This window comes from Myxine glutinosa, chromosome 8 (assembly GCF_964187855.1).
Source record: "Myxine glutinosa chromosome 8, kmMyxGlut1.1, whole genome shotgun sequence".
Lineage (NCBI taxonomy): Eukaryota > Metazoa > Chordata > Myxini > Myxiniformes > Myxinidae > Myxine > Myxine glutinosa.
This window is the reverse complement of record NC_136268.1, coordinates 59,722,284-59,744,775: the sequence shown is the minus strand read 5'-3', so window position 1 is coordinate 59,744,775 and position 22,492 is coordinate 59,722,284. Positions and strand designations below refer to the sequence as shown.

Genomic DNA, 22,492 nt, shown 5'->3' with positions numbered 1-22,492 from the left:
ATTTAATAAAGCGTCGATCGATGCCTCTTTTTACTTATACACCGCCCACAAAGTTATAACCGGAACTGACGGATGTTTAATCTTTGAATGAGTACGGAGGAGGATATGTGTCTGTATTTAAGTGAAGAATTGGACATTATGACTTAATAGATCGATTAACAAAAAAATCGATTGGTGCAGGCTCACGCCTTTTGAAGTGAACTGATCGTACTTGAAGTTTAAATGCATTTGAAACGTATGGCAAAGGAAGTCCGGCGTCCCAGAGCCGTTTACTTCTTCACTCGCACAGATAGGGCACGAAAGAGAGTGTGGTGTCCTGACTACTGTTTATCGGAAGCAATTTTTTTGGTACTTTCCATCGATTAATTTCGTTCAACTTCATATTCGGAATCAGTACGGCCCAGAGAAACTTCGTAACGTTAATTTTTCAACTTCATCCGATTGACATGGGACCAACGGCATGTGACAGAGAGTGAAACATACATGCTACATTTATTTGACGACAATGACTTCCGACTTCCGGGTTCGGAATGCGGGACCAATGCCATTTGACAGGGAATAAAAAAAAAATGCGACATTCAATTGACGACAATGACTTCCGACTCCCGGTGGAGAGGGAGGTGATGGGAGAGGGAGGTGGTGGGAGAGAGGGAGGTGGTGGGAGAGAGAGGTGGTGGGAGAGAGAGGTGGTGGGAGAGAGAGGTGGTGGGAGAGGGAGGTGGTGGGAGAGGGAGGTGGTGGGAGAGAATATTTGTGGGACAGAGCACAGAGAGAGCTGGGGGAGCAAGGCCGGAGAGGAGTCGGTAGAAGACGGAAAGACCACCAAGCTGCCTGCGGTGAGTGAGTGAGAGGCCCTTGGAGGTAGCTTCATCACGGGAGATTCCAATGATTCTGAACGCTTTGGTTTCAACAGCGTGAAGACGAGCTAGGTGTGAGGCAGGAGCACCAGCCCAGAGGGGAGAGCAGCATTCCATTGAGCTGCGGATGAAAGCCTTGTATGTGGTAAGGAGCTCAGGTGTGCCAAGGAAGGACTTCGCACGACGGAGGATGCCCATTCGGGGACTGGCTTTGGAGGCCAGATTTGAAATGTGGTTTTCCCAGGAAATATCATGGCAGATAGTGAGACCCAAAACCTTGAGTGACAGAACATCTTGGAGAGGATTGTTGAGAAAGTCGATTGGAGGGTTGTCCAGACGGTCTTTTCGGAGAGGCAAAGTGAGAGTGTGAGATTTGTCAATATTGAAGGACATGTTCCACTTGTTTGACCAGTCTGTGGTTTTGTCCAGGTCTCATAGAGCGAGGAGGCTGCAGACTGCCGATCTGAGGGATGAGGAATGGAGTGGCAGATAGTGGAGTCATCAGCAAAGAGATAGAGAGGATTTTCCAGAGAGTCGGAAAGATCATTGATGAAAACCAGAAAAATCACAGGGCGCAGAACACTACCTTGGGGGAACTCGAGCCAGAACAGGAAGGGGCGATGAGAGAAATCCATTCAGGGCCACACATTTACTACCACCAGAGAGGAAGTTCGCAAGCCAAGCGTGGAGATTTCCATTGATTTCCATAGGAGGAGAGTTTGGTGAGCAGAGTTGTTCGGGTCAAAAGTTTTTGAGGTTCAAAAGTCAAAGGTCATCTGGAGGTCAAATTTCCTAAGTTGCCATTTTTTTCTCTGATTGACTTGAAAATTAAACAGCATTTATATGATGAGTCACTAATTGGGCAACCAACTTTTTTGAGGTCAAAAGATCAAAGGTCATCTCAAGGTCGAACTTCTAAAATCATCAATTTTAATGTGAAAAATCGTCACTTTTCATCCGATTGACTTGAAAATTAAACAGCAATTGTATCATTCCTCATTGAATTGGCACACCAAATATTTTAAGGTCAAAGGTCAACTCAAGATCAAATTTATAAAATCATTAATATTTATCTGAAAAATCTTCAATTTCAATGTGATTGACTTGAAAATTTAACAGCATTTGCATGGTGCCTCACTGAATTGGGAAACCAACTATTTTTGAGGTCAAAAGGTCTAACGGCAACTCTGGGTCAAACTTCGAAAATCATCAATTTTAATCTGAAATATCATCACTTTACTTCGTATTGACCCGAACTTTGATCAAGATCGTCAATTTTAGCCTTGATGAAATGGACAATTTGATAGATCAAGGGAAACTTTTTGTGGGAGGGAGGGGTGGATTTTGCAAGTATCGTGGTCTGCATGACGTCTTCTTGTTTTTTTTAAAGACATGTTTACGTTTTTTAAATGTACCGTAAATTTTCATTTCCGGATGCTTTCCAATGGACCTGTGATATTTTCCGGTGTATCGGCTTCGATGTCCGTCGGCACACCAAATAATTGCAACTTCATACGACACCTGGAAAGTAGCGAACATTAATATCAGTCAGTCAGTGAGTCAGTCGTGAGAAAGAGCTTTATATATTAGATACTGTGCGCATAATCTATAGGTCTAGGCCTACTATAGATTGTGCTATTTATTATTACTATTAGTTATTGGCGCTGAGGAAGCGCCTCTAGCGATTGACTTCCAGCCAGTGTAACGCTAATTCCTGTCACAGGAATTCTGAGATCATATAAGTGGGCGTGGCAGTTCCTGATTGGTTCGTGTTGGGGAACGCCTTCTCGCTGCCGACGTGACGTAAATTCGCGCACGCGCACTGGTGATTGGCGCTGAGGAAGCGCCTCTAGCGAATGACTTCCAGCCAGTGTAACGCTAATTCCTGTCACAGGAATTCTGAGATCATTCTGAGATCATATAAGTGGGCGTGGCAGTTCCTGATTGGTTCGTGTTGGGGAACGCCTTCTCGCTGCCGACGTGATGTAAATTCGCGCACGCGCACTGGTAAAGCTTACTCGATCTTACTCGATCCATATTACATGTACTTTCATTGCATACAAATTATACTTCCTCCTAGAAATTCCATGCCCGAACCTCAGCGCAATCCAAGAGGATTCACTTGTTGGCTAATGGAACACACTCCAGGGGGAGTGAAGGAGGGTATGTTGTGGCGGGTCATGCGTGTAGCGTCACAAGATGGGCGTGTCAAAAAGTCACATACAGTACCAGTACAGTATTTTGTGTGAGCCACCTTCAAATGAAACTATTATACATATCCTTTAAATGTAATCGTCGGTTCATCACTAGATCGCAAAATAGACATTCCACTTATAACTTGCTTATGAAGCCATGGAAGCAAAACATGTTTGCATTTCTGAGGAATTTAACCCGTACATGTTGATCTAGTGCGGTGTAAACGGCGACAGAAGCAGATAGCCATACGCTTAACTGTTGTTGATATCAGAATTTTAGTTTATCGTGGTGATGAAACCGCAGTTAATATTTAAAATGATTTACGTAACTTAAACGTTGTGATGAAGATGAAGAAAAATATAATATCGCTCGCAGTGGCGGACGCGGAAGTGGTTCCGTGATCTCTGTGAGTTTTGTAGGCAATGGCTGCTCGTTTACTTGTCCGATTGCTTCCCGTTGTTGGACGTGGAACGTCCTGCGTTCGCAGTTGCGGTCCACCTGCTCGTGGGCTCTTCGGTTTCCTCGAAGGAAGTAAGCAATCGTCCCATGGAAGAGTGCAGCCATTAACCATGCAAACCTGACCTCGACAAGCGAGTCCCAAGGGCAACGCAGAACGCGAGATATCGCCGTTTAATCCGTCGACGACTGCTTTTAAAAACATTTTGACGATTTGTCTTTGTTTTTATTTAATTGTCGTGTGGTGATGAAGGTTTGATTGTTATTTTTGATGATCATTGTTAATACATATGCAATGATCTGATCCAATAGGACTTATTATGAGGAATTGTAGGCCCTTTCTCACCCTCGTCACCCCCCCCTCCCGGCACCCCCCTCCCGTCACCCCCTCCCCTCCTGTCACCCCCTCCCCTCCCGTCACCCCCTCCCCTCCCGTCACCCCCCTCCCCTCCCGTCACCCCCCTCCCCTCCCGTCACCCCCTCCCCTCCCGTCACCCCCTCCCCTCCCGTCACCCCCCCTCCCCTCCCGTCACCCCCCTCCCCTCCCGTCACCCCCTCCCCTCCCGTCACCCCCCACCCCTCCCGTCACCCCCCTCCCCTCCCGTCACCCCCCTCCCCTCCCGTCACCCCCCTCCCCTCCCGTCACCCCCCTCCCCTCCCGTCACCCCCTCCCCTCCCGTCACCCCCCTCCCCTCCCGTCACCCCCCTCCCCTCCCGTCACCCCCTCCCCTCCCGTCACCCCCCCACCCCTCCCTGTCACCCCCTCCCCTCCTTGTCACCCCCCTCTCGACACCCCCCCCTCCTTGTCACCCCCCTCCTTGTCACCCCCCCCTCTTTGTCACCCCTCCCCCCTCCCGTCACCCCCCTCCCCTCCCGTCACCCCCCTCCCCTCCCGTCACCCCCCTCCCCTCCCGTCACCCCCCTCCCCTCCCGTCACCCCCCTCCTCTCCCGTCACCCCCCTCCCCTCCTTGTCACCCCCCTCTCGACACCCCCCCTCCTTGTCACCCCCCCCCTCCTTGTCACCCCCCCCTCCTTGTCACCCTCCCCCTGCTCCTCGTCATCCTCCTCCAGTGTCACCCACCCCCCCCCCTCCTCGTCACCTCCCCCTTGTCACCCCCCACCCCCTCGTCAACACCCACCCCCTCCTCCCCACGTCACCTCCCCCCCTCCTCGTAAACCCCTCCCCCCTCGTCACCTCCCTGGGCCCACCCCCACCGTCACCACCCCCGATCAGTCTATATTATCTAGGATCAGTCTAGATCAGCTATACTTCACAACTTTCACTGTCCCCGCTGTACTTCACAACTTTCACTGTCCCCGCTGTACTTCACAACTTTCACTGTCCCGCTGTACTTCACAACTTTCACTGTCCCCGCTGTACTTCACAGCTTTCACTGTCCCCGCTGTACTTCACAGCTTTCACTGTCCCCGCTGTACTTCACAGCTTTCACTGTCCCCGCTGTACTTCACAGCTTTCACTGTCCCCCGCTGTACTTCACAGCTTTCACTGTCCCCGCTGTACTTCACAACTTTCACTGTCCCCGCTGTACTTCACAACTTTCACTGTACCCGCTGTACTTCACAACTTTCACTGTCCCCGCTGTACTTCACAACTTTCACTGTCCCCGCTGTACTTCACAACTTTCACTGTCCCCGCTGTACTTCACAACTTTCACTGTCCCCGCTGTACTTCACAACTTTCACTGTCCCCGCTGTACTTCACAACTTTCACTGTCCACGCTGTACTTCACAACTTTCACTGTCCCCGCTGTACTTCACAACTTTCACTGTCCCCGCTGTACTTCACAGCTTTCACTGTCCCCGCTGTACTTCACAGCTTTCACCGTCCCCGCTGTACTTCACAGCTTTCACCGTCCCCGCTGTACTTCACAACTTTCACCGTCCCCGCTGTACTTCACAACTTTCACCGTCCCCGCTGTACTTCACAACTTTCACCGTCCCCGCTGTACTTCACAACATTCACCGTCCCCGCTGTACTTCACAACTTTCACCGTCCCCGCTGTACTTCACAACTTTCACCGTCCCCGCTGTACTTCACAACTTTCACCGTCCCCGCTGTACTTCACAACTTTCACTGTCCCCCGCTGTACTTCACAACTTTCACTGTCCCCGCTGTACTTCACAACTTTCACTGACCCCGCTGTACTTCACAACTTTCACTGTCCCCGCTGTACTTCACAACTTTCACTGTCCCCGCTGTACTTCACAACTTTCACTGTCCCCGCTGTACTTCACAACTTTCACTGTCCCCGCTGTACTTCACAACTTTCACTGTCCCCGCTGTACTTCACAACTTTCACTGTCCCCGCTGTACTTCACAACTTTCACTGTCCCCGCTGTACTTCACAACTTTCACTGTCCCCGCTGTACTTCACAACTTTCACTGTCCCCGCTGTACTTCACAACTTTCACTGTCCCCGCTGTACTTCACAACTTTCACTGTCCCCGCTGTACTTCACAACTTTCACTGTCCCCGCTGTACTTCACAACTTTCACTGTCCCCGCTGTACTTCACAACTTTCACTGTCCCCGCTGTACTTCACAACTTTCACTGTCCCCGCTGTACTTCACAACTTTCACTGTCCCCGCTGTACTTCACAACTTTCACTGTCCCCGCTGTACTTCACAACTTTCACTGTCCCCGCTGTACTTCACAACTTTCACTGTCCACGCTGCACTTCACAACTTTCACTGTCCCCGCTGTACTTCACAACTTTCACTGTCCCCGCTGTACTTCACAACTTTCACTGTCCCCGCTGTACTTCACAACTTTCACTGTCCCCGCTGTACTTCACAGCTTTCACCGTCCCCGCTGTACTTCACAGCTTTCACCGTCCCCGCTGTACTTCACAACTTTCACCGTCCCCGCTGTACTTCACAACTTTCACCGTCCCCGCTGTACTTCACAACTTTCACCGTCCCCGCTGTACTTCACAACTTTCACCGTCCCCGCTGTACTTCACAACTTTCACCGTCCCCGCTGTACTTCACAACTTTCACCGTCCCCGCTGTACTTCACAACTTTCACCGTCCCCGCTGTACTTCACAACTTTCACCGTCCCCGCTGTACTTCACAACTTTCACCGTCCCCGCTGTACTTCACAACTTTCACTGTCCCCGCTGTACTTCACAACTTTCACTGTCCCCGCTGTACTTCACAACTTTCACTGACCCCGCTGTACTTCACAACTTTCACTGTCCCCGCTGTACTTCACAACTTTCACTGTCCCCGCTGTACTTCACAACTTTCACTGTCCCCGCTGTACTTCACAACTTTCACTGTCCCCGCAGGTTTTTTGACTCGACCCTGCAGTCAGATCTCGGCATGACTCGCTCACCTTGGCCCTACTCACGGTGCTGATCTACTTGCTCTTATATGTTTCAAGGCCCTCATGGTGTTCACCAAGATCAATAAGCCTTCTCCCCACTGAGAGTCTCTCCACCTCCCTGCCCCACTTCCCCCACCCCCAGCGGTTTATCAAGTGAAATTAAGAAAACATTTGGATTAAGTTGAATGAGAGAATGATTCTACGTGGTTTTCCTGGCCTGTTTAACACCTGACGTTTTGATAGCCTTTGATAAGTTACATTTGTTCGTCAAATAGCGACCCGGTCATTTTTGGGTATTTTTGTACATTCCTCTCACGCATGTTTTAGAAAAATCCCCTGAAATGCGTTAATCTGACTGTTGGGAGCTCAGACTGTACTTCCATGTGAGGGTGAAATGCTTCCCTGCTTTTGTAGAAGTCCCAACTGATGAAGAACAAGCGACGGGATTGGAAAGGAAGATAATGGAAGCAGCCAAGCTCGGGCTGGTAGGTGGTTCTTTTATCTTTTTGATTGCAATCTGTTATTGTTTGTGCAATGGATGAAATCGACGGGACGTCTATCGAGGTATGCTAACAGTCCTTGGGAAGTAAGGAGAAGCCGATGTTTCGGCGTTAAACTTCGTCGACACTAGAGCCGTGAACCCTCTTGCTTTCTTTCCAAAATCTGTGCATCTGTTTCTTTTGTCTCCGTCTTCTTGTCCAAGTCTGTTCACGTTCAAGTTGGATGGAGAAATACTGAAGCTGCTTCTTCCTCTCATATTGTAACAATTTGATTACTGCATTTAGTTGTTCGGTGTACCTGACTCTAATCTCGAGCCTTTTCAGCATACCAAGAATATGGCAGCAAGGTTTGTCGTTAAAGGTTGCAAATTTTATCCACATCCAAATTTTATCCACATTTTATCCAATGCTCAAAATGTTTCCTGATTCCGAATACACCAACTTGTACACAGACATGACGTAAGTAAATGGACACCATGATTTAAAAAAGAAATTTATTGAACATTTTAAGTACATTTGATCCATTTTATAATACATACACGAGTATTTTGTAGATTTGCCATTTGCAGATTTCAACGCTTTTACTCTTTCAGGAATAGAACGAACGAGTTCCGAAATTTTCTCTTGTGGGATTTCTGCCCAGGCTTCACGCAAAAGGTTTAGCAATTCTGCCTGTGATGTTGGTTTCCTGGACGTTCTCCGCACAGCTCGATTCAGTATGGCCCAGACGTGTTCAATGGGATTCATGTCAGGAGACCGACTTGGCCATGGAAGTCACTTGATCCCATTTCTGTCCTGTCATTCTTTGGTGTTTTTTGCAGTGTGGAATGGAGCTCCATGTTCCATGAACAGAGTGTTGTTTTTGACCATCTGATCAGTGGAGAAGACAGGGAGAAGTCCATCTTCGAGGATATAAATGTGTATTGTCGAGTTGATGTTGCCAACGCACTCCACAAGCTCTGACCGACCAGCACTCCTGATTGCTCCCCACACCATCACTGAAAAACCTTCGTATTTGACAGTTGGCTGCAATCGGTTCAAATAAAACTTGACTGGGAAGTCTCCAGACCCATACGCATCCACTGTCAGAAAATTGAGCAAATCGGGGCTCATCTGAAAAAGTGACAGTTTGCCAAAATTCCAAGGGTCTGTTGGCCATCTCGTCAGCCCACTTCATTCTCCTTTGAATGTTGGCTGGTCGAACAAGAGGTTTTCTCCGAGCTGCTCTCCCATAGTATCCCAGTTGATGAAGGTACTGCACGCACGGCAGCTCTTGAGCTAACTTGGACCCCTCTGCAACATCTGTTGCCTTGCAACAGGGAGTTTTCTCAATGGACCGCTTGACAGCGCGAAGACACCTTTCTGAGGGCCCAGGTCGACCAAACGGCAAGATGTGGACTCCTTGCCTTCGCGGGTGAATTGCACAATCACCCGATTGACCGTAGAAAGAGGAACACCAAAGTTCTGAGTTATCTGACGTTGGCTGACTCCACCTTACGATTGGCCAACTATTCGTCCTCTTTGAAAATCGGAAAGTTTGTGTGCTCCCTGGGTTTGAAGCAGAGTTAATTGTTGTATAAGGCGCAGGAACTTGTTTCTACAAATAAATAGTCAAATATTAGTACAAATCAGAGTAAAACTGCATTATACAGATGAAATTAATAAATTTAAGGTGTCTATTTACTTCTGTTATGTCTCTGTATATCCTTTGATAACCGTTTGGTCTGGCAGGATGGCCTAGAGGTCCGCATGCACCCCTCTAAGCTGTCTATCCTTGGTTTGAATCTCGACCCAGCTCAAAGCTCATCCCGGTGTTTCACTGCGGGTCGATTCATTGTGCGTTTCGTCCCTCAGATGAATGTTAAACTGGGTGTCCCATCTGCCGGAATTATTTGGTGGACGTTAAAGACCCTGCGGTGTCCTTCACAAAGAGTAGGCGGGCTATCGCCAGCACCATGGCCAAATTCCAAATTCCTGCCGTATCCTTATCCTTCGTCAAACTTATTTTATTACCTGGCCAAGAGGTTCCTGAAACATTTGGGTCAAGCTTCCCCAGTGAACCTCAAGAATGTGGGAATAATTGAGGCTGTTGAATAAGAAATCCTTTAATATCTTTTTAATTTTTTTGGGATACAAGATCGAGGCTCGTGTAAGAGCTAACATCAATCACAAAAAAACAAAAAACAAACATACAATAATGGGAGCGGGAGACAAGATGGGGAGAGAGAGGGAAGCACACAAGTACAACAGCAGAGAACAGGGACAACGGAAGATCTGTGGGAGGGAGAGGGCTTGGGGGGAGGAGGCATGGGAAGGTGGAGGGGGTGGGGGGGGGGGCGAGGGGCGGGTGGGAATTGTATAAAACACTTGGACACTGCTCAAACTTCCAGGAAAGAAAGAAGTCGGTCGAATAATCTGCAGTAATAACTTTTAAAAGCAAATATAAATTTGTTCCCACTTGCATTTCTGAGTTATCCCTTGCAACCTGACAAGGGTGTTATGGTCCAGCAATGGTTATATCTTGGTAGCTACTTCCTTTCGGATGAAGACTTTTTGTGATCGAGTATTCTTCAGATATATGCTTAACTGTGGAACTCACTACTTAAAAAAAAACAAAAAAACTCGAATCTGTCGATAAAGTTTGGAATTGTACAAAAATACGCCATTTGGTCTGATGAATTTTTGACCCCAATACATTCTCAACCAAACTTGACAGGATGACTAAGGGTTACACCATGAAGGTTGTAGCGCATTCATTTGCCCCCCTCCCCAAGGGGGGTTTCCCTCCCATTGCCGTCAATGGGGTTGCATGTTGAGGTGTATATCGATGTTAAATTGGCTTTATCGTGGCGTTTTTCCAAAGAAGAAGATTTATCAAGGTGGTTTTCCAACGACGCTTTTAATCACAAAATTAATGATAATCGCATATTATTAATGTTATTACAAAACAATATTAATATGAATAATGTCCCACTTCCCCAAGGCGTTTTTCCTGCAGAACTAACGTTTATAAATAGCTTATAATTATAATGCCTTTTCCGTGGGAGCAACGGCTTCTACAGGACGTAAAAGTATTATAAACCACAAACACGTATGAATAGCTGTTTGAACAGTCGCTAATGCTCTTTTTATAACACTAAATGAATAAATTTGGAGGAATCCCGACATCCGTGAAGTAAGGTTTACTTACAGAACTGAACAAAGATCTCTGCGGTACTCTATATACCCCACAAATGTTGGGTTAATAACATGGCCCTTCCTGCCACAATAGTGGCATTTTTCGTAGTGAACTTTTGAAACTCGCTCCTGCTGTTTAATACGACACTGAAAGGGAGGAAGCCCAGGGTGTGCTAATTTACCAAGTAGCTAGCGCTTGCCAAGCCAGCCGTTCCTTAACGGTTTTGAATGGAATGCTTGCTCAAATGCTTAAACCACTTGGTGATCTCTCTACAATAAACTTGGTAAATGAACACACACCCAATGTCCTTGAGACCCAACCATAGATCGACTGTAATCTATATACCTCAAAGAGGAGCCCTTTCTGACCCTTTCTGCCGCTCCCTTAGTGAGCGGGTGTACTAGTATCTTCAAATCCGATTTTATGTACTATATATATATATATATAATTTTTATTTTACACATAACTTCATTTTTTTTAGAGCCCTTTGATTTTTGTTTTTCAATAAAAATGCAGTTTCTAAGAAAGTGATGGATTTCATAACTCACACCAATCACCTACAATTATGGATGCTGAAGCAAAGGTCAAGAAAATTCTGTGTTCATTTGCATTCCTTTGACATCTTTTGGGAACATCCATATCACCATCATAACCAGGCAGTGCAGTTGTGGTACTTCGATCATTATGGAGGTTTAAATGATTAATTTGTTAAAAAAATTCATAATAGTTAAAAAATTAAATGCTCACCTTCACTCTTTCATTCCCCTTTTCTCCCGCCTCTGGAACAAACTCCCACACTCCCTTCAATCCCACTCCTCCCTCCAGGTCTTTAAAACAGCTGTTCACCACCATCTCTTATCTTCCCCCATCAAAAACCTTGATCATTTCTACCCCCGCTAATTCACCCCAGATCCACCTTGTTTGAAATTCCAACTTCTTTCCTGGAAGTCCCGGCAGTGTCCATATGTTTTATACCTCTCCCACCCCCCCCCCCCCTTCCCATGCCTCCCCCCCCCCCCCCAAAGCCCTCTCCCTCCCACAGATCTCTCGGTCTCTCGGTCCCTGCTCTCAAATGTTGTGTTTGTGTCCTTCCCCCTCTCTCCCCATCTTGTCTCCCGCTCCCCATGTTATATGTTTTATGTGTCGGTTTGTCTTTCTGTGTGATTAATGTTCGCTCTTTCACGAGCCTCGATCTTGTATACAAAAAACAAACAAAAAAATCAACAAGATGGTCTTGTAGCCAAATAATCGTCGTGATGACGCTGCAATGACGGTGGTGGTAGGTTTACCGCCTGAAAGAGGAAGGGGCTCTGCACAACCTGGAGTGAAGGATTTAACCTTCAATGTGTGCCAACGTCACTCTTTCAATTATTATTATTATTATTTATATTTCCTTTTTGGTCACTGGTCTACAAGAAATCCTCCTGGTTGTTGCTATTGTTGTTGTTGTTGTTGTGTGTCAAATTTTTAAATGTGCACCCATGGGCGAACAGCTTCCGCACCCCACCCACATTTGTCGCTGGACTCCACTTAACATGGCACCAAGCCAAAATAATATGGCCACATCTTGGTTTTCTGGTGGGCCTAAGACATCAGACCTTTCGGCCTCTGCTGATTATACACTGTCTGGATTTGTTGCGTCAAATTTCCATTGGCTTTGGTTTGGGTCGAGTATTAGTCATGCAGTACCCCTAAAATCAAATCCATGTCGAATAAAAATTGGGTAAAGCTTAATCAAGTCTGTCAGCATGCTGCTCGCACTGTACACAGCTCTCTAAAAAAAAATATAGCATTAAGTAATTTTTGAACAGCCCCATATTGGGGTTAAAACAATCCGTGACAATGTGACGAATCGGCTCGTTTTTATATAACCGTATGAAGGTGACATGAGGCCTGGTGTTGGCTTAGCGGTTAGGGTGCCGGCTTGGGATCCTAGGATCCTGGGTTCGAATCCCGGTCGATCGCTGAATTAACGCCAGGGGGGTTGACTCAGCCTGTCATCCTTCCGAGGTCGGCAAATTGAGTACCAGCTTTCTGGGATGAATGATCCCGGTGTGTACCCCGGCTTAGAATAGGTATACCGTATCCTTGCGCATCGTAAGAGGCGACCAAGGGTTGGCGTCGGGAAGGGCATCCGGCCGTAAAAACATTGCCTCAAACAGGGAACCATGATTGTCATGGGCCCCGCAAGGCTAACCCCTGCTCTAGCGGGGAAAATGGCCTTAAAACGATCATTCATTCGTGTGAAGGTGACATGGATAAGAGGTGTTGAGTTAATCTTTTAATAGCTCATTAAATGTGTTTTCCAATAGACCCGTTACCAGATTTTGTTGAAGGTTGTTCTTGATATCTATCTGGTTGCTTTATTACCCTACGCTCACGAAGTGAAAAGCCAGGGTTAAGCGATCGGTTGCGTACGTACGTCTGCATTTTAAAAATTCATTTTGTTGGCAACCGTTAGTCTGATTAACACAAAATTTTCACCATAGTATGCTTCTACTCGTGTAGAATTAGTGGTATTTATGACGTCATAGGTCAAATGGTATGAGTGCCATCTTAGAAAAGCGAAAAACCTTGGACCTCTATATACGCAAAACCGCTCCATGGAAAAAGAAATTGAAACGTGGCTTATTGTAAAGAACTCCGCATCGGGAATAAGTGTTAATGTTTACTTCATTGGTGCCTTCATTATGACGTCATAATTCGACAAGTACAATGCTTGGTCCGATCAGTTTGAAATTTCTTGAGTGTGCAATTGTATTGGAGAATTTTAAATTTATGACCATCGGTCACGTGGTCTGGCAGCCCTATTGGATCAAAGAAAAAAAAAAACCCTTAAAAAACAGAAGAGGTGGCTTGCACCAAGTCGACTGCGCAGAGCAAGTATTCTATGAATACCATCTAGTTTATAAGAGAAATGTAATCCCATAATGTGTAAATAATTATTGTTTGTTTGCATGTGTTTAATGTTGGTGCTTTATTCTTTTATGAATACGTCTTCACCAGACTCTTTGAAAATCACATTTGCTTACGTTTTTGCCACCCTTCTTCCAGGACCCTTACAGCACCCAGCCACCCAAAAACTACCCTGGTACAAAAGAAGAACCAACTCTTGTGCCCAGCGTCGAGAACAAGAGGCTCGTGGCCTGCCTGTGTGAGTAGTTTTGGTTTGATTATTGCAAGTTTGTTGCTATTTCAACACTTAGCCGTTGTTTACCAGAGGTGATGGTGAAGGGAATTGCCAATTAAGTCTCTTGGTTTGTCTCCCATTTGCAGCGGTCGATTTTGAAATGACTGGAGAAAAGGCATGAATAAAGTTGATGCCAAATTTTATTTTGCAAGCGCAATATTTTCCCATCTTTCGACAAATCCAACCACCACAGCCCGATGTTGCACCACCATTTAGCGGTGGGCGGTACAAGTAGCTCAGCATGGGCTGAGTGAAACCAGAGTAGTGCAACACAATTAACCATTTTTAATTCGACGAAATAATTCAAACTAATAAATTAACTTAAACTTTTCCTGTCACTCGGGATCGATACTTTTGCTTATGTACAAAGATAGAATGCATCTGTTTTGGCTTATAATGAAAAAAATTTTTAACCTTGTCTTTTCTGACAGGTGAGGAAGATTCGACCGGCATTGCCTATTTCTGGTTACATGAAGGCGACAGTCAACGGTGCCATAACTGTGGTTCTTATTACAAGCTGGTTCCACAGGAAATGCCCTGAATTTGAGAGTTAACAATCCTCCTTTCCAATGCTTACCACCTGCTTATTGTTTCCTTCACATGCTGCCATTTCTTTGAATTTTGTCCATGGTGGCGTTGATTTGGATCTTGATTAAACCTGTGCTCCCACCTTTGCAGGTTTCTTTCTTTCACAAGGTAAACTAATGTGGTATAAATGCTTTATCTATAAACAACTTAGGTGTAAATGCACTGGCTCCACACACATCTCAATTTTAGTTTTCTGCCTTTTCTTAACCTTGTGTTACGTGCTCCTCCCCGACCCCCTGGTCACGGTGTACCTCTGAGCCCCGAGAGGAGTCACGGCAGAAAAATGTGTTATTCTGTATGTCAAAGATCAATGGAGAAGCCACCCCAATTGTTACTCACAAACAAATATTGTATTAAGATCACACAAGAATAACAGTACAACAATAATAGTATTCAATAGTACAATCAATATGTCCTATGATGGTACCATCAGTTTTGTAATATAGAACTCACTGTGCTCCAAGTGAGTGAAACAAGAACATCCCCAATGTCTCTTATTCCCCGCCTTCAAGCCAGAGTCGATCCGCTCCAGCGATCGACAGAACGATGTCCGATCGAGACCAGAATCCCGTTCGGATGGCAAGTACAGTCACACAGCCACAGCTGCACAAAGGCGCCCTCAAGGCGACTGGGAAATCACACCCTCGGGTATGGACTTTCATGGCTCACAGTCGGTGAACCGCAAATTAATCTTCAGAAGCCACGGTGCACACACACCTACCAGATACGTCTGAAAGCGGTGAAAAAGGCTGACGAAGCCAAGAAACCTTGCTCGACGTGCGAAGCGCACGAGTCAAAATGGCCGACGACCCGTTCTTGAGACATAACGGCCCGACGATAATTCTCCTCGGAATCCACCGCCAAAAAACCTGACACGCAGGTTGATCGGTCATAGCGATGACCACTCTGTCGCAGGGATCCCTTTCCCGGGAACCCAAAAGTTCACTCGTGACTCTTGCTCGCCAACGTTCGCTCCAGACCGCAAGTAGCTCGGCTCCTTCTTGTCCGACTCACTCGCTCCGCCCTCTCTTCTCCCTCTTCTTCCTCTTCGTCGTCCGGTTCCCGATCCGGTTTCCTGTTTCTTTTAACATTAACTTTTTACCTTTTGAAAACAGTTCATGGACAATAAACCTTTTGAAAACAATAATAGTACATGGAATCAGAAATATTTACAGTTGATGCAAACCACCACAACGGAAGTGACGAATCCGTAACACTTGCCCCCCCCTTACATCTACTTATGTTGGAAGCAACCTTCATCCTTTTCACGGACCCTATATCATGTCAAAATTTGTACATTCTCTTTTAACATGGAACGATTACAGGAATTTCCCCAACTCCTGTCCATGTTATGTCTGCAAATGGTGAGTCCTCGGCTTTGGGGGAACCCCATCCCCCCTCCGTCCAAGGTATTGGTGCAAATTCTGAATCATCGCTCTCAACTCCACTCCAGACAATCGGAGCCAGAGTTAGTGGTGACTGAGCCAACTAATGGGTGTTCAGATTACCAATTACATCATGACTGATGAACCAATCGGTGTCGATCTTACATAGACATGCTTATATATGCACGCTCTTTCACTTCCTTCTTTCTCTTTCTGTGATTTATCTTAAGTACAGCATGAAAAGTTTCTGTTAAACTTTTGTTGTGTTTTTTTAAAGTTCTGTGGTACCAAACATCTGGTTATACAGTCGGACCCCGCCATTCGCGGAATCCGCGTTTTTGCCGTTGATAAAATGCGACTTGTTTGTTCATGGAATAATGTCCCGTGAATTAGTGTTTTTTTTCTTTTCGCAACTGTGTTCTGTGAAATTGTTTTTTTTTTCTTTTTGCGGCTGTTGCGGGGAATCGTGGTTGTTTTTTTTTCTTTTTGCGGTTGTGTTCCGCGAAATCGTGGTTGTTTTTGTTTTTTCTTTTTACGGCTGTGTTCCATGAAATAGTGGTTCCCTCCGCCCTCCCCCACCTATTTGCGGCCATTTTTCTGCGAATTTGCGGTTTTTGAGGGGTGCAAAAAAAAATAATTCATGAGCCGTGAGCTTGACACATTTATAAAACCCCTTTTTCACCAGCCATGCACAAGGCAGCTGTCTTGCACAAAAAATACCCATCTTGTATAAGCTGTGAGCATGACCTGCTTATGCAGTACAGTACAGCACCGTACATTCACTGCTGTGTGCCTTGCGTTTTCATGGCTTTCGTGGGCGTGAATTTTAGCCGTACTATAAGCGAGTTTCACGGGATATTCCACCAGATGTGAAAACAAGTTGACTCGGTGAATTACACAATGCAAACGCTTCATTAAATCGATTACAGTTTGCAATTTACGGCAAAGCATCATCAGAGATCTTACACAATTAAAACGCTTCGGGGGGATTCATCAGCGACTAAAACAAGTCATCCTCCACGAGTTATATAATGCAAATGCTTCATTAAATCTATTATTGAAATTAGCAGATACGCTCGATACAGCATCATCCGATAACACCCCCCACAATGGGCTCCTGCAGATACCCACAATGCTCGCAATTCTACATAATATACATATTGTGTCCTCGATCTCGATCATCGTTCTCGTCCTGTTGCTTCGACCTGTCGTTTTGACTCGCTCTGCTCATTGTTCAATTATGGCTCCCAAGCGCAAGACCAGTGCCGGAGATGCGTCGACTACCAAGAGGCAGAAGAAAGGCATTAGCCTTAGCCAGAGAGTGGAGCTGCTGGACCGGCTTTTGAGAGGAGAGAGTGCGGCCTCTGTTGACAAGCATTAGAGGAGAGAGTGCGTCCACAACACCTCTGATTCGGCATCACCGAATCCATTATTCGCTATATACGGAAGAACGAGAAGGCGATTCGTGAGAAACTTTCAGTGACCGCTGTATCGAGTACAAAAGTGGTCACCCATGTCCAGATGGAAAGGATGGAGAAGACGATCAGAATATGGATCGAGGACAACATGCAGACAAGGGACTTCAACCTGAAAACCATGATGCTGAACTGTTCCCTAAACCCACTCATCGAGGATGAGTAGGATGCCATTCCAAAAGTTTCCGAGGAGGAGGAGGTGGGCAGTAATGAGGAAAAGGTGCCGAGGCCCAACCTGACAGACCAGTTCCTGGGCAAGTTGCTGCAGGACACGCAGGCGCTTGCAGACAGGGTGCAAGACACTGACCCAGTCGTGGAGATGTACCTCAAGTTCAAGAGGGCCCTGGATGATGCGCTTCTCCCATACAAAGAGCTGCATCGAAATGTTGGGCAATGTGTCAGGCAGCTCCCCATCACCCTGCTCCTTCCACCACAAGATCTCCAGCACCCTCTCCTACCTTCCTCTCAGCGTCACCAGCATCCTCACCTTCTCCTACCTCTCCAGGCTCTCCCTTAATGCACAATTTTGCTGCACCATCATCTGGGTCGCCCTCAAAGTTCGAGGAATTCTTTGGATTTTAATTCATCATTTGAAAGTTGCGTGTTTGGAAAATAAAAATTTTAAACGGTATATGATGTTTTTTTTTTGTTTTTTTTCTTTCACGGTATGGTGTGGTTAAGCGCTTTTAATAAACTGTAAGCACCTTCCTTCAATAAATTGGAAATGTTACTTGGTGTTTTCGTTTTTTTATCTGTAAGCATTTTTTGTGAAAATGTAATCAAGTGCATTTGCGGTTGAAAACATTTTAAACTTTAAAATATCTCCTCTGAATCAGGAACCACTGGGAACCAATAACGCATCCCCCTTTTCCCCATTGAAACAATGCCGTGGCATACATTCACGGGATTTTCATCGACCTTCGCGGACTTTCGTCGACCTTCGTGGATTTTTGTCGACATTCTCTGGATTTGCGTCACCATTCGTGGATTTTACCTCACCGTTCTCGACTTGTTCCTCTCTGTGGATTTTCGTTGACATTCGCGGGTTTTGTCTTGCCATTTCTGGGACTTTCCTCGACCTTTGTGTATTATCGTCGACGTTCTCGGGATTTGTGTCACCATTCGCAGTTTGTTCCTCTCTATTCGTGGATTTTCGTGACTCAGGAACCTATCCGCCTTTTTTCCATTGAAACAATGCCCCACTATTTGCAGGTTTCACTATTCACGGGTTTTCCAGGAACGTATCATATCCCCCGCGAATCGCAGGGTCCGACTGTATATATAAATACATAAAAATGTATTTATATATACAGTTACGTTAGGGTTAGGCAGTTACTGTATATTTATATATATACAGTAATCCCTCGCTATATCGCGGCTTCGGTACATCGCGGGTTTTTCTCGCTAGTACATGTAAAATTATATATCGGATTTATCATTATATCGCGGGATTCTGCGGCCTATAGGTATTTTTATTTTTTTAGATTTTAATTATTTTTGCGGTAAAATAAGCATTTTCTAGCCTAAAAATTTAATAATAATATTAATAAAAATATAACACATTAATTAAAACCTATATTAAAAGAATATTACAGTAAATCGAAATAAAATACGCATTATAAATGAGTAGACAAAGAATCGCGCATTTTGAAAGTCCCGTATTCTGGGGGTAATTAACTTGTCCATGATTCTGGGGGTAATTAACCCATCCGTAAGGAGGGTTCTTGGACGGTTCTTCGCTACTTTAAGTAATTTGCAAGGTTGATGCCAAACTGTGTCCTGCAGTTTAATGATCAATATGGTTTTAAGAGTCATCATACTTTGGGTAACCTCTAATTTACAATAACTTGTGTTTACAACTTAGAGACACGTGATGATGATGACGATTTCGATGATGTTGTCTAAAGCTGCAATTAAATTAAGTCGCTGAGTAACATGAATGACCGAGGTTGTGGAGGATGGGATTTTTCGGTCATTACCTTTTGATACAGATGAGATATCTGCTTCATCACTGCATCAGATCAGGAATAACCACCCTCCTCACCTCCTCTCCACCCCCCACTGCTTCCTACAAATTAACCATCAGGAAGCTGCTGCATATGCAAGAGGAAGCTAATGCATTTCTTATTAATTTTCAAAATTAATCTCATCATCTCTATTTTGAATAGCTCATGAAGACTTCTTTATGCTTAGGCCTCAGGTTTGATTAAAGACACTTTTGTCAATTATTGCCTTTTGCTTTCAAAAACACAATTTGCATCAATGTAAATACTTTGTTGTACTGTACTTGTGTAGTTCCATGATCATATGTGTATGTTTGTTTGTTAATTAATTGCAATTATAAAAGAACTTGCATCAATGTACTGTACAGCTATATATACACGTACAAATATTTTTCTAATACGTAAGGACTAAGGATGGGTCTCAAAAGTGTGTTTAAGAGTGTAGAAAGGGTTCATAAGAGCGTGAGAAAGGTTTATAAGAGTATGGGGAGGGTTTTTAAAGGCTTAAAATATATTAAAATAATAAAATTAATATATGGTTTCTACTTCGTGGATTTTCACCTATCGCGGGGGGTTCTGGAACGTAACCCCCGCGATAAACGAGGGATGACTGTACAGTTAAAAATATTGTTACGGTTTTCCGCCGCCCTTCCTACCCTTACCAAGGGGGGGATTAAGCCCCTTGTTCTTTCTGGGCCTGGCGTAACCGAGACTTGAAACGCCTCTTCCGGGCAAACGCAAGGTAGGGTTTCGGGACCAAGTCTCGCTCGTACCCAAGTACCTGCGCCGCCACGAAAGTGGGGAACCAAGCCTCGCACGAGCCACGTGTAATTTGAGTACACTGAACGGATAACGTACCACGTGGTCCGTGCAGTCACCATTAATATTGGACCCCGATTAGAGCGGTTCTATTCGTACCACGCTTAGTCAATGATGGAAAACACAAGACGGTTGAATAAAAGGAATAATACAATTTTATTATTATTATTTACACAATGTACAATTTGGTAGAAAGCAGACACAGAGCAGAACTTAAGCAGTCTCTTTAAAAATCCCAGACATGGGTCCGTTCGCACTCACACAGGGAAATTGCAGGCAGGATGCTGTTCTCATGCTGCCTTGGTCGTCCAGGAACGGCGGCCCGGCGTGCTCTCCACGGTCCCAGCACGTCCCGCGAAGAAGGCAAGCAGGCGGTTGAAAGGAATCCTCGCAGCGCATCTCTCGAACGAAGGCAGCAGATGAGGCAGGAAGGAAATGTACGCGTCTCGGCGCGGCTGGGCGGTTCCACCGCGTTCAGTAACCAGCGCGCTATCACTTACGTAACCCAATGCAACAGAGGCTCGGCCTTAAGCTCAACCGAGCGCCACTTTAATACGAGCGCTTATCCTTGGTTCATGCGCGTCTTTCTCCGATCTCGTAACTCTATACTCTGCCGCGCTCTTCAATGCCAACTGCTCGATGCTCTCCAAATGCCAAAAACTCGAGAGTCCTCGTACTCTTCTGCTGACCACGCTCCTTCAACTGCTTTTCCTCATTGCTCACTGCTCGACGCCTCTCGACTCCTGGGGGCTTTGCGCGACGGGTTATATTTGCCACGCCCTAAGCCTTCTCGAACATTCCAACCACACGCCGTGACGCAGCGCTGCAGCCACTCCCTTTGAGCCCTGATTGGCGTCTTGCGCTTACCGTCAGCTTCTTCGCTGCCCTCATTCGGTCCCGACCCGACCTGCTAGGCCCGCCTCGTTCAATTCGCGCCAAAAAGCCAAAGGCAGCACTAAGAGGCATAAGGCAATGGAAGCGGCATAAGGCAATGGAAAAATGAAAAGGACCTACTCTCATTATTCTACTCAACGCAAAACTAACACAGGAAAAGGACTATTCTCACACATACTATGAAATAACTGAACTATCGCGAGGCTACGTGTTGTTGTGTGACTAACTATGAGGGGGAAATTTAACCTTTATTGTACAAAACTCAAAACCGCAACACTACCCCTCTCCCTCGTCAGACTCGTCCCCGAGTCGAACCTAACAAAATTGGAACGTCCGGTTTTGAGAAAGATCTGGAAAATTACTTTTACTTTTACATGTGACATATAGATGTGGTTCCCTCTAAAATTTACTCTAACCCGTGGGTGCGACCGTTTTAAAACACTAAATATGTCCCCCCTATTGCGTTGAGTAGCTACTCGAACAGAATCACGCCCACAATTAACCGAATCCGGAATTTGTCAAACTAAACATATAGCCGGTGGGCAGCATTTTTATATACAAGCACAAAAACTTACTCTTATTTACAATTCTATGACCCAGGACCTGTCCTTTTTGGAAAGAAGATTGGAGGGGAGAGAAAGCACAGCAAAACACATCATCATCACATTTGCTGCTTGCTTCTTGCATCTTGCATCTTCTGTGTGCATATATCAAACCGGCTAGCCCCCGGACCGGCATACAGGCCATTCCTGCTCTTCAGGGCTAACTAAACTTACAAATCTTCTCGTCCCTAGCACATCATAATAAAAAAATGCACAACAAATGTGTTCGTTTTATTTCTCTGCCAGGCAGGGCCAACCCTATGTGGTCCGACTGCGTGACATTTATGCCACTCAAAACAAGTGGTCCGAAAATGCAAGGTGATGCTGCAGCAAGGTACTGCACAGCAGAGGTGCAAGGCCACAGAACTTGTGGTCCATAAGTGTATAATGTGCAGCAAAGTGTTTGTGGCAGCAAAGTGCTGCACAGGTGCAGCAATGTTATAACAAGGATATGGCAGCAAAGTGCTGTGCAATTCGGCTGCACAGATGTAGCAAAGTGCAGCAGGGGTGCTGCACAGGTCGATGGTGCTGCACAGTTCCTCCTCCAAAATTGTCCTGGGGTGGGGGGAGAGACAAAGCACGACCAGCAAAGCGGAAAGGGTACAAAGGTACACAGCATAACAAGGTAATGCAGCACAAGGGGTGCGGAAGAGCGAGCAGAGCATGCTCGTCCCTAGCGGTTCGTACCCCCCAACGTCGGCTGACACTACCCTCGCCCTTTTGGTATTTACAAATTCGCCACCGTCCTGTCTCCCATATCCCCCTCTATCTCAAATTCGTCTCCCAATCCCTCCCAGGAAGGAAGGAATGGAACAACCACAATGTCCTCTTATGTCGTGATGCATCTCACTTACTCAAATCAGCTCACCTGGTCCTGGTGTGGAGCTTCGTCCTCCTTGGTGAATGGCTGTGGATGGCGCGAAGGGAATTCCTCAATTCCTAACTACACTAACTGACATTAACTCTTAAACTACCTGGGGTTGTGCCCTGCCAATCGG

At 45.8% G+C, this 22,492-nt stretch overlaps 2 protein-coding genes across 2 annotated transcripts in view; one reads left to right on the top strand and one right to left on the bottom strand.

The window, feature by feature from the left end:
• Window positions 1-22,492, bottom strand: part of LOC144893281 (uncharacterized) — a 1,021,022-nt gene that overhangs the window by 627,536 nt on the left and 370,994 nt on the right. The window lies entirely within an intron of this gene.
• Window positions 3,418-14,401, top strand: COX5B (cytochrome c oxidase subunit 5B). The gene is made up of 4 exons (XM_068124532.2): window positions 3,418-3,584; window positions 7,275-7,345; window positions 13,593-13,692; window positions 14,160-14,401. The coding sequence occupies exons 1-4, from the start codon at window positions 3,476-3,478 to the stop codon at window positions 14,267-14,269; spliced, it is 390 nt and encodes a 129-aa protein (XP_067980633.1). The 5' UTR covers window positions 3,418-3,475; the 3' UTR covers window positions 14,270-14,401.

Excerpts from the sequence above, each read along its gene's own strand:
- COX5B (XM_068124532.2), top strand. The coding sequence starts at position 3,476 with ATGGCTGCTCGTTTACTTGTCCGATTGCTTCCCGTTGTTGGACGTGGA. Across the intron at positions 3,585-7,274 it reads CTTCGGTTTCCTCGAAGGAA|AAGTCCCAACTGATGAAGAA; the intron begins GTAAGCAATCGT and ends CTGCTTTTGTAG. Across the intron at positions 7,346-13,592 it reads AAGCAGCCAAGCTCGGGCTG|GACCCTTACAGCACCCAGCC; the intron begins GTAGGTGGTTCT and ends CCCTTCTTCCAG.